A 13,266-nucleotide genomic window follows, 5' to 3' on the forward strand; every position below is an offset into this window, starting at 1 on the left:
AACCATTTGGTAGAGAATGACTGATAATGATCATTTCCCAGACAGTTTTTTCCCAGTTGTACATCTCTGACTCAATAATATTCTCCATCAATGAGTTTTGATACTCAAGCATATACTATTACTATGATTCTGATAAATGGATAGAGTACCAAACTGTGCTCTAAATTCCTAACTCTATACTCATAGATGCTCTTAGACTTCCTCAGAGAAGTGTCTTTGTGCAGTGGACAATAGTTAACACAGAAACTCAAAATGGTCAAACTACAGAGCACAAGTACTAACAGACAACTCAGTCATAAACAGGATATTTATATTCTACTTCTCCCATAAGGCTTAGGAATCATTCATCCCAGAAAAGGGATTGGAAAGATTATAAGGACCAGACATCAGGGAGTTCTGGAAAGAAACAGTGTCTTCTGGACATGACAGGACCAAGGACTCATGAACTCGGAGCAGCTATTGTCAACTGTACACGATAAAGCCAGTCAACATTCTAGAAATGAGTGACCTCCCCGCACACACTTGGAGCTTGAGACAGTTTATGGTGCCTGGAGGAAGGCAGTAAGTTTTCTTAAGGGTGTGGCTCCTGGGAGGTCGACTATACTCCAGTGGATGGCTCTACACTCATGAATATATGGGCAACATGAATAATAAGTAGGTTATTTAAAAAGAAGAGTACGTAAATTCAGGAGAGGATATTGGAGTTTGAATGCCCTGGGAAGAGTTAGGGCAATAGGTCTCAACCTGCAGGTCATGATTCCCTTGGGGGGGGGTTGCATATCAGATATCTTTGATATTAGATAGTTACATTATGATTCGCAACATTAGCAAAATTACATTTAGGAAGTAGCAAAAAAATAAATTTATGGTTGGGGGTCACTACAACATGAGGAACTGTATTAAAGGGTCACCACATTATGAAGGTTGAGAATCACTGAGTTAGGGCAAGGGGTGGGAGGTGAATGTCATCAAAATACATTTTAAGAAATTCTTATAAGTTAATAAAAAATATTTTTTTAAAAAAATTACACCTCCGAAATTCAAGAATCTTCAACTCTTTGAAGTAGGCTCTCAGTAAGATCACCCTCTCTTGGACACTGACCTCAGTAGCCTACAGACTCTCCGGGTTTCCTTCACTGATACCTGTACAGCCAATCAGGTGGTATCTGTGAAGATACCGCATCTTCCCTGTACCTTACAAGGTTGACTACCACTTTCTCTATATATTCAATAGCTCATGTGAGGTGTCTCATTCTCCCTTAGTTCTCAAACCTCACTGCCTGCCAATTATAAATTCTTTTCTGTTGGATCCCCTGCTTCTTTCTTGACTCAAGGATGGGCAGGAACATGAAATAATACTATTTTATTGGTCCTCTCCATGCACTTTAACTGATAGGCTCAATTCAGTCTTGCCTTAAGGCTATATTTAGGTTCCCTTCTTCTGGCGTAGCAAATGTTATATGAAACTGGAATGCCCCTTTCTCAAGTACATAATTGATTTATTCTCTGAGCATTGACATGTTTGAAATAAAGGTTCCTCAAAACACCTCCTGCATAGATGAAATGAACTGCTGATGGAATGATCTTCTTTATAAACACACACACATATATAATTCCTGGGCTTATTTGTGGGTAATTAACAATTATCCGCATTATCTTTCTATAAAAAAGAAACTCTCCTCTACCACATGTGGGTATTGTGAGCTATGTTACCCCACAATTCCGGTTATTCCCCTTTATTTGAATACAGCATCACCACATCGTGCAATTATCCGGCACCTTTCATCTTTCAGGCTTACACCATAATGATAATAATAATGACAACTGCAGTAATAACCATTTATCCAACACTTTGTATTTAAAAAACACTTCACAATGAGCAATTAGTTATTCCACCCCAGTGAAGTAGTTTGGTATCATTATAATCATCTTTCCAGAGGTGGAAACTAGTATGCAAAATAATGAATTTGTCTTAATTCATGAAAAAAATTAACAACTTTGAGCTAAGTGCGGAGCTGTAACAGTAGAGACGCTCACGGTGGGGCGCCCCATGAGAGTATGACTGGAATCCAGATATCTCAAGAATTCGCCTTCACTGAGAACTGCCAAGATTAATCTGTCTGGAAAACCTATTGGATAGCTACAGTTTGGGGAATAAATGAAGGAAGTGTCAGATAATGGAATAACATTCTTAACAGTGCCAAAGGCATGAAGGTTTTGCTAGTTGTTCCCAAGGAAACTTCCCCACTCTGTGTTGCCAGGAAACTACATCAAATACAGTAAGCTGCATGCTGGCATCTAGCTGTCCCAGAACACAACAGGCTTTAAGCACAAGTATTTTATCAGCACTTACGTTTCTCACCATGTGCAAAGAGTCCATCTTCAGACATTCATGGGGATATGTGAAAAATATTCAAAATAGGAATTCAATAGATTTTCCTTTTTATGGTTTTGAAAAGATTATATTTTAGCACAAATATTCAAGAACTATACAACAGCTACCATGTGATCAGAACTCATGTGTGCGTCTGTACGTGTGTGTGAACATGTGTGTGTATGTACTCTTAGAGTACTTTGTAACTGTAAATCATTTGCTTTGAAATATTAACTTGTACTTCTAGGAAGTTAGTTCCCATTTAGTTAGCCAAACACAGCAGGAGAGCATATAAAATACAAAATTTTTACTCGGGAACTGAATTCCTACAACTGAAAAGATGACTTTGGTTGTTTTGATATTTTTAATATTTTTGTAATTACATTCTATCTTAAAGCATCATTACATAATTTAAGCACTTTCTGGAAGAATTAAATACCTTTGTATATTTTAAAAGTTAATTATCAAAATATACAAAATAACATAAAATATTTCCCAGCTATAAATTGATCTAAAAGTTCAAATGCAAAAATAAGAATGGAAATGAATTCAAAAGGAGAATCTAGTTGAAACACAAGTAAATAAGATTTTTATAAAATTAAATATTAATAATAATGTGTCAATGACAGGCTGCTTAGATTAATAGGCTAAAAGAAAAAAACTTACTCATAAAATAAATTTTGAAAAAGGAAAGCTGTAACTACAAACACTTGTCATTTGGTGAGACGTGACTGAAGCATGCCTTCCTATGTGTTCTTTGGAATTTAAACATGCTGTTTTAATTCCTCACCTATACACCTATACATTGTTCTCTGTATATCTCATGTAAAGAATTACTGTGAAAAGTTGTGTGAGTCTGTCTTTGCTGTTCTTTAAACATGAAAGATAATACAACGATTAAAAATAATTACTACAAAAATACCCACAGCATCCTGGGGTTGGCTGCCTAACCATTTTCTTAAGGTTTTGTTTTATGTTTTTTGTTTTTGTTTGTTTGTTTGTTTTATCAGAGAATTACTCAGATAAAGTGATTAACTTTCAAGAGTAAAATAGACAAAACCAAAATATCTAAGTATGTTGATAATCCAATATGAAAAATAGTGGTATTTTCTCAGCATTTCCTGTATTGTAGGCTTCTACACTAGAGCCCATTATGGTGTAAAAGAAACACACTGCTCTTAGAAAGTTTACCTCTGTTGGGAGAACACTCACCCAGGGCTACAAGGAGAAGGAGTACCTAATCCTCAAGGGTGCCCCTCTAAACTGATGGGGAGATCCCCCTTAAGAAGACAGTTGGGTACACATACAGAAATAGAAGAAACCTTATACAATTTAGTCTGTTCACAGAGGGATCCATGTGACCAGAGCGACAGATGAGACAGTCATAATGTGGGAGGAGGTCAAGGCAGACAAGCAACTTGATTCGGGACTGCTCTCGCACCTTTCTTTATGGGTAAGAACATCTGCAAGCCCTTTGGATGCATGGCAGGAATGAGAAAGGCAGCCACGTTAAGCCAGACTTCCAACTGACATGAAATAAGCTCATGGACGAGGAAAGCCTGGGTTTGGGCTATGTGAGAGATGCCGTGCAGATGAAGTGAGCATGTGTTGGCAGTCTGTGATGATGACAGCCATCAGGGCACAGAGGTGGCTCTGGTGCTTGTTTCCTGCCAACACCACCAGCACCGGAGCTCTGACTTCAGTTCTGTCCAGACACATTCACCCCATCTGGAGTGCCATTCCTGGACCATTGAAGGGAACTGCTTAATCAAGGTCTAAAGAGAAGAATGTTAAGAAGGCTAGTGAAAGATAAACAAGACACACTGCCATACAGCAGGAAGCACATTCAAAAAAGCCATTCTTTGTTCCTAGAAAAATACTACCTCTCATAGCATAAGTCTTCTGGGAAGATTTCCTTGACCACTCCAAAATATCGACTTCTATTCCTGCTTCATTTGTCCTATGTGTCAAATACCTTTCATACTTCAAATGCTTATTGTATAAATAAATGAATTCTAACTGTGCTTCATTCTAAGACTCTTCACTACTTAATATCAACCAAGTACAAAAGAGGTAACCCGTGGTTAGAAGGGAGGAAGGGAGAAGAGAAAAAATAAAAATGGGTTGAGATCAATATGTAGGGGAAGTTCTGGGGGCCGTCCTGGCCCATGAGCTCTCTACCCTTCCCTTTCCTCCATCACATCTGGACCCCAGGATCCACTCTCGCAGACTTCACTACCTACAGTGACTAGGAGCTATGCCACCAGAGATGGTCTAAATTTAAACCTAAATTTGTATGGCTTAACGGCTCTACCCTGCAGTTCTGCTCCCTGTTTATACAAAATGCAACAACCTCTTGGTTTCTCCTGCCCTGCTGCTCTCCCAGGCTGGAGAGATGTCACTATTCCCCCAGGCCTAGGGCTGAGACATTCTACCTGCTGAGCGCAGAGCAGCTGGTGAACTCACTACCAGCCAGGCTTCACTCAGCCCTGACAGACAAGCATCAATACCATACCCTACTCCCTGCAAACTGGCCTTGGTTCCTGGCTATTGGCCATTATCCTAGATTTCTCCCAGCATGCCAGACGCCTCGATACATGTGGAGGGTTACTGGTGTAGAAAATAAGGAATCAGTGTAGGGATGTATGATGTACAATGAAACACAGAAACTAGGTAGAAATTTTGAACAATGTGGTGATACATGTACAGTGTAACTCATTCTGTATATGCAGGAAGGGTAAGAGCATACTCTATTCTCTTGTGAATGGTTAACAGGCCATCCACAGGCTGGCCAGATAAAGGTACTCACTGTGCAAGGCTGTCAATGTGAGTGCCATCCACAGAAGTCACAACTGGTAGCAGAGCATGTATGTACCTACATTCACACACGTGCACACACACACAAATAATAACCACACTAATACTACTGGCAGTAGTAATACATATTCTAGTAAAGAGGTAATCCATGAAAGTTGACTCAACCATATTAACACACACTTAGAGGCTCTTTGGATTGTAATTTTGGGTAACAATCCAAAGGGTGTGTGAGAGAGAGAGCACTTTTCAAGTAAACTATTCTGCCCTTTAGAGAATGCATCAAACGTTCATAAGGTTAATATCCACGGTATCATTTTAACTTAAAAGATCCACATTGGAAGGGTCCCTGGGACACTGGGGAGAATTGGTAAATTATAATTACACTGCTAACTCTGCCACAAGGAAAGTGTACATTGATTGGGTAATCAATAATCAATATTGCATAAACAGTAGTTACCAACAAATATTAGCTATGAAAGTGGATGACGAAATTAATCTTGTGTAGGTGGAAATTGACAGCCAGTATGTGACAGAAAATGATTATGACTTCATTCCTCTTAAGCATGGACTTGGTATTTACTTAACATGAACTGTCTTGACACACAAAATGGTCATTAGTAACAAACCAGAATTAGAAATTTTGTGCAGGTAGAACTGTTGAACAACTTAAGAAAAGCTGCTGCTAACCTAGGACCACTAACTATTTTATTCCTATTTGGGCACACCTAGAAAGCATAAAAAAAAATGTATAAAAAGCCAAAAGAATTTGGGGGTAGGGAAGGTCCAAAGAATGTGCTTCATTTTCATTTCAGGCGAGTGGCTCTCCATGTGTTTCATCCCAGGCTGAGTGTTAAGTTTTCATTTGGCAACGTTTATCTACTCTCAACCTGGTGTAGAATCCTCAAGGATAATGTATAGAGTTGGAATATTAATACAAATAAAAGAGTTTCATAAAGAGTTTTTTATCATAGATGCAGAAATGATTGAAATGACAAACAGATAATGATGGAAAAAAACATTAATTTGCACTATTAGGAATTGTCACTCAAAATATATTATGCTTCAGGTGCTTTCACAAACAAATATGCAAGAAAATAGAAAATCCTGTAGACAACACCCTGGACAGTTCAATCATGAGGCTCTGCTTCATGTTAGTTACTGTAGAAATGAAACAGACATTATCTAAAGTCACAGGTTATAAAGTTTGTTCTTGTTTATTATATAATCTCCTGATGGAGCTGAAAAATTAGTTCTTTAATTCTAGTGATTTCTTCCTACTAATATACTTTTTCATAAGAGTTAAGGCTGTGCATGATGACTACTTTTGTATTACACATTCCAAAATACCGGTGTGTAGAACCTTATGCATACAAGACACCCTTATTGCAGGTGACTAGCATGTACTGTAATGTTTTCAAAGACTGGTTGATTTTCAGATGCAAGGAAAGACGTATGAACCTGAGCATAACCCAAGATGGTAATGGACTCGTGCTCCCCAGATTTGCTTTTTCTATCTATGGACAGACTCTACGAATACCAGGGGAATGAATGAGAGGAAGCAAATACATGCGGTGATGTAGATGATGCTTTTCTTAACTTATTTTCAAGAGTCTCAATCTGCTTTGATAATCTGAAAGGACACATAATGCTTGTTCTTCATTGGATAATTGGAAGCTCTTAATTACAAACAGCAATGAGAGGATCTCAAAGATTTGTTATAGGATAAGAAAGTCAAAATCCAGTGCAGAGAGCTCAGAATTTTCCTTGTGTTTCATTTTTGAATAAAACCTTCCAAAAATCAAGTTTGTACTTGAAAACAATTTTGGCAATTCCAGAAGTATATGAATGAATTTAAAATTACTGATAACCCGTTTTAAGTGGAAAACAGTACTGTCTTAAAAACTTATAATTTGTCTTTACGATATCTCTGAGTTCCTAGATTTACAGATCAGAAACTGTAAATCATGATGAATTTGGCAGCCATGTAGAAAAAGACAATAAAACTTATACATTTGGGACACAGAAAATTGAATCTGTCTATTTGTTTGATGACTGCACAACTAAATGTCATACTATTGCTTAGATGTACCTTCTCCACTAGGCTAGAAGAGCTATAAAATCTGTAAAGCCAGTCTCTAGAGCCAATTAGTTTTCCTCATACCAGCCATGCACATGAACATTTAAACAAAGCCACTTGAGAACAGAAAAGTGATCATTGTGGCAGGTGTATACATGCAGCTCATTGCTCACTCAACCTTCTCTCCTCTTCCTCTACAGTAAGCAGAATAATTGTTTTTGATGAGCATATTGCTCCCTAAAACCAAAAATTACTAGGAATGCTAGGAATGAATCTTACCAAAGTCAATATAATGTGATATTTAAGGGAAATCTGCTTAAAGATAAAAGAAAATTGACTCATCCCTAAAGATAACTTTTTAACAGTTTTTGCCTTTTTTATCCATCCTTGTCCACACTTTATTTATGATAGCTTCCAGCACCAGTAGAGTTTAAAACCTTGGGGTATTGAAACAGAAAGCTAGGAGAGGAGAACAGAAAAGTGTTTACGGATTGATGATACAAAGGATTACCGTGCAACCAATCCAGGCTATCTGCAGCATGTGTTTATGGGAAACACAAATGCATTTCTAATCATTAAAGTATAAGTGTTTGGGGGCTCGTCTCCATTATGAGTAGCTAAAGTGATTTCAACTAATAAAATTGGTTGACTCGTTCTTTAAAAATAATTAACGGTGGGGTTGATCTATTGGGAGCTCACCAAGGCCAGCTGGACTGGGACTGAAAAAGCATGGGATAAAACCGGACTCTCTGAATATGGTGGACAATGAGGGCTGCTGAGAAGCCAAAGATAATGGCACTGAGTTTTGATCCCACTGCATGTACTGGCTTTGTGGGATCCTAGCCTGTTTGGATGTTCACCTTCCTAGACCTGGATGGAGGGGGGAGGACCTTGGACTGCCCATAGGGAACGGAACCCTGACTGCTCTCTGGACTGGAGAGGGAGGGGGAGGGGAGTAGGGAGTGGGGGGAGAGGGAGGGAAAAGGGAGGCAGGGAGGAGGCAGAAATTTTTAATAAAAAAAAATAAATAAAACTGGAATCTTCAAAAAAAAGAAAAAAATAATTAAAAGCAATAAATTTATCATCTAACTAATTTGTTGCCATGAGTTGATAAATGTACTCGTGCAAATTCCATTTTAAAATTACACTTTACCTATTAGTCAGGTCTCCTAAAATACTTGTGGGTCTTGGAAGAAAATCACTCCTATGAGCAATTTGTCTTAAGAATGTTTCCTCATACACTGTACTGGGTAGGAGCGCAGGGAATAATCAAGATTCCAAGCCCTAAGGAAAATTTTCCCTTCTGAGTCTCTAAAGTAGAGTAAAATGTACAATGAAAAAAAAATCTGTAGAGTTTTTTTTTTTTTTTTTTTTTTGGTTTTTCGAGACAGGGTTTCTCTGTGGCTTTGGAGCCTGTCCTGGAACTAGCTCTGTAGACCAGGCTGGTCTTGAAAAATAATTTGTGGAAGACAAAATAAACAGTTATTAATCCCCTACTCTTCTATCTCATAGCAGACACTCTTGCTAAATCATCACAACACTTTAGAAAGGGAATGCCATTCGGGTTGTATTTGGGGAAGGCATGGGTGTTAAGTAGCTCTTTCATTTTGTTTACACAATACCCAACTTCAATCCCACACTTTCTCATGCTAATATAGGACACGCACTGACATGTGACAGAATAGGCAGCATTTTCGACTTTAAAGCGTTTTTTTCATCATTCCAAATTCAAAAGGTTCCATTAAAATTGAACAATGATATTTTTATTTCTAAGTAAAAGGATCTTCTAAGTAAAAGTATACTAGGATCTTCTGTTAAGGCCAGTACATTTTTTAAAACCCTTAAAGTGATGCACAGTCCTACCTATTACCTGCCAACTATATGAGAAAGAAAACCAATATGAAAACAGGGAGGAGGGAGGGGATGGGGGAAAGAGAAGACTAAGCCAATCCTGAACATCTGGATCTACTGTGACAATGACCTTACCCTAACAGTTTCTCCCCGGCATAGCATACATACTGCACCTACAAAAGCATTCTTATTCCCAACCTGGAAAAAAAACATAGTTGCTCTGGCTGTGGATTCTAGCACATAAAATTCTGCAGTGTGGGAATCTCTCCTTCTCCTTTCCCTTTGAAGACTTTCGCTTTTTTCTCTGACCTAACACAAAAAGTAAAGCATCAAAAGACATTTCTCTTGTAGTTTTCCAAAGAAGTGGATGAGATATTATGATCTTCAGGCACAATGTCATGAAAAGCAAAACCAAGCAATTATAATTAAATAGAAAAGAAGACAGAGCTTACAAACATGCTGGCGCCTTAGCATTCTATGTGTGTGCTCAGGTCAAGAGATGATAGCCTCTCTGTGTGTCCCTTACATCAGAGATGACAAGAAGAAAAAACAGTTAAGAGTAATTCTTCAAACCAGAGCATTTCTGTTACAAATATTTTCTGAGATGTTAGTTGTGTAGTTAGTAACTATAGCAAAATTAGCTTGCTGTAAGTATCAGAGAGCTTGCTAATCATCTTCTCATTAATGTAACAAAAATGCATTTGAAGTTAAGTCAAGTTTAGGACTTACCACCTCCTCCTCCAAGAAGACTGGCATTTGCTGTTAAGGAAAAGAAAAGATATTGTACTTTAAAACATATAGGAGACACAGTGTGGCAGAATAGTTGAAACAGAAACTAGTAATGGTCATCTTACTTGAAGACATATATAGAAAATATAAATTTTCATACAAAGATGTTATCACTGAAAATTAATGTTTCCCTATTTTATCTCCTTTTTCTCTTCAAATACCTATGTTCACATATTTCCTTGCAACTAAGTTAAGTACACATATAAATTGCTATGTTCATCTATTTTCTTGTAACCAAGTACATACACTATATATATATATAATATATATACACCAAGTTCCAAGTACAAACACACACAACACATATATGTCTATGATTATCTGTTTCCTTGTAACCAAGGTAAGCACATATTTAAAGCCTTTTACTCCTCATCTGTATTTAAACTGATCTTCTGAGTTTTCAATTTTATAAAATGTAGATACAACAAAGCTACTTAGGCAATTTCAGTGATTTCGACGGACAATGTAACAAGAAAATATAATGATAATTTAAGCTAAATTAACCATCATCAAACAAAACAATCTCAAGAAATTTTGCTGCAATAAGATGTCAAACTTTTACTAAACCAACAGATTTATTTTTTGTATAGACTCTATTTGGGAGAACGATAAAAACGGTAAATAGTGATATGTGAATTCTCACCTATTTATTCAGAAATTTAGCTTATGTATTCCTGGAAGGCGAATAAATATAAGATAATTCCAAGGAATTAATATTACATAGGATATTTATATAATCCACTTTAAGGCTAAGGGGATACAGTGAGAGAGGGGACAGAAAGAGTACAAGAGCCAGAAGGGAGAGAGACAGGCTGAGAAAGGCTATTTTTTAGGCAAGACAGAGACATTGCAATCATGAACCCACAACTGCAGGTGTCTGCTCTATATCTGAACAAGAATGGACAGGCAGCATGGCTGGAGAAAGGGTCGTCAGGGGCTATATCCTTCAGTGATGAAACACTCATGGACAGAGTCAGGTAGATGGGCAGTCATTATCTTCAGTTGTGAGCCCACTAATGACCTCAGCACTCTGGTGGAGAGTTCCATCCAGTGGTCATGTAGATGTCCCTGATTAAACTAAATGGGTCACACGTAAAACATGAAGTCCAGAACCCAGGAAAAAGCCTGGGAGAGAAAAGGAGGGTGATAGAGATGGGGGAGAGATAGAAAAGGTTCACACAGTAATCAGAATGCATTGTATACACATAAGAAATAGTCAAAGGGCAAAATCGATAAAAAGGAAAAAGAAAATGAAAAATACAGTTGGGCTGCACTCAGGAAGTAAAATTGTTTAACAGTTGTGTTGCAGACAACTGGCTGCAGTATTAAACAGTGCTATGCTTATATTTATACAAAAAAAGACCTTAAGGTGGAATTCAACATACACTGCATGGTCTGGAGAGATGGCTCTAACATTACATTACTCATAATCAAGGTGTCAATATACTGCATTGAGCTTTATTTCATATACTTACAAATCATTGGCACTGTTTATGCATGTTTTATAAAAAATTTTGCAGCATTATAAAAGAAGGAGGCAACCAGAAGTTAACAAAAATTTAATAAATTATTTAGGAAAGAAGAGTCTTTGGGTTGAATTTTTGTGTGCATTTCATGAAATCATGCATTGTCAACACATTAGAGATGTAAATGCTATTAGTCATTAGTATTAGTGCTTCAATCAATAAATAATGGATCATGTGAAAGACATGTGCCCATATTCACAGGTCAATTAGACTAAATGTTTGATGCTGTACTGTTTATTCAAACACCAAAGAGAATATCATAAAAATGCATAGACGCAAATGCCTTCGGAGGTCCTTTTAATACATCAATATCAGATCATCAAACTCTGTCTTTTGTGACCTTCCAAGTGTAGAAATGTCTAACTGTGACTCTCCCTTTCCCCTCAGGGCTTTCTCAAAAACACAAGCACAATAGAGGTGCCACTAACCAATCAGAAACTGAACTCTCTTCTGGTATCTTCCTACCACTCACATTTCCAAACCCCTCTGTTGTCATACCAAAAAAGGTACTGTGTTTACACAGACACCATCTAGAGTTTAATATTATGCCCCACGTCCAGCCTTGTGACTACTAACAAGGTCATTTTGCTGCAGAGCCTAAAATCAATACTGAGAATTCTCATTTGTCAACTCCTTCCTGGTAGGTGGATTCCATGACCAACTCATATCTCTTGGTTACTCCAGCCATTCGCTCAAATCTTATAACATTTATAAAACCACCTGATATTTTGCACACCTGTTTTCCACCCTGTTTGAGAATTATCTGCCTGTGGATTTCCAAGGCCCCTGACATTCCATCTGCTGTCTTCCATTAGAAAAAATATATACCTAGCAACAAATAACAACAAAAATAAGCAATAGCTCTTCACTGAAAGCATCATGCCGAGGAGCACAACAATGTGTTGTAGTCTATTTTGGTCCACCATTCATCAATAAAGGTGGAGGTGGTGTGTTTCCAGAGCCCCACCCAGAGCCCATCTGTTTAACCAGGCACTTTCCCAGTGGATGGGTAGGAGTAGGTGTAGGATTTAGGCTTTCCATCCTTGCCAACCATCAAGTCATTTTATATCAATGTGGCTCATGTCTAGATGAGGCTATCTTTAACACAAATATAGAAGCAATTTTCTTCAGTAAAATTGTCCAAAATAGGCAAAGTGTTTTCTAATATGGAATTGCTCCCACAAAGCACCTCAATTACTATCCAGCACTCACTAGGCAGACAAATTAATATTTCTTCCATTTTAAGGAAATAAAAATGATTTTTGTGGGTTCAAAGTTAATTTCTTAACTATTTCTAATGAATTAATACATATCCCAATTAGATTAAAAGCTCCTTGAAAATAAGATCTGAACTTACTAGTTTGTTCTGTATCAAATAATTTCTAAATACATGTTTTGAATTGTGAGATAACTGATGAGCTTAGCCAATTCTGTTTTCATATAAGAAGTACTTATTTGCTGAAGTACAGAAGAACCTATATTTGGCCCTAAATAGTCTCTAAAATCAAATACTATTATAGATCTCTTAAAGTTTATTTGAAATGCTTATAACTCAAAGCATATGAAATATATTTACATATTCATCAAATTTTCTTTCCAAAATTACTGGTAATCTGGCCCCAGGTTTTTCCAACAGTGTCACTAGGGGTGGGTGGCGGGAGACAAGACAAAAAAGATTACAAACATGTATCATTGTTTATATAAAAAGATTTAGGAACTCTACTTTGAACATGCTCACTAATCAGCAAATTTCAAATTCCCTAAAATAAAATGCCCAATTTATTATTGGGGTAGGAAGCAAAACTGAAGTTATGGTAATAGTTGAGTGAATT

At 37.3% G+C, this 13,266-nt stretch overlaps 1 protein-coding gene across 6 annotated transcripts in view; it reads right to left on the minus strand.

Annotated features, from left to right (window-relative positions):
- The window catches only part of Macrod2 (mono-ADP ribosylhydrolase 2), a 1,826,063-nt gene that overhangs the window by 1,421,447 nt on the left and 391,350 nt on the right, over positions 1 to 13,266 (minus strand). For all 6 annotated transcript variants that reach the window (XM_057781066.1, XM_057781065.1, XM_057781064.1 and 3 more), the window contains exon 4: positions 9,849 to 9,878. In XM_057781066.1, the coding sequence (XP_057637049.1) occupies positions 9,849 to 9,878 (30 nt within the window). The remainder of the gene's footprint in view (positions 1 to 9,848; positions 9,879 to 13,266) is intronic.

This window comes from Chionomys nivalis, chromosome 9 (genome assembly GCF_950005125.1).
Source record: "Chionomys nivalis chromosome 9, mChiNiv1.1, whole genome shotgun sequence".
Classification (NCBI taxonomy): domain Eukaryota; kingdom Metazoa; phylum Chordata; class Mammalia; order Rodentia; family Cricetidae; genus Chionomys; species Chionomys nivalis.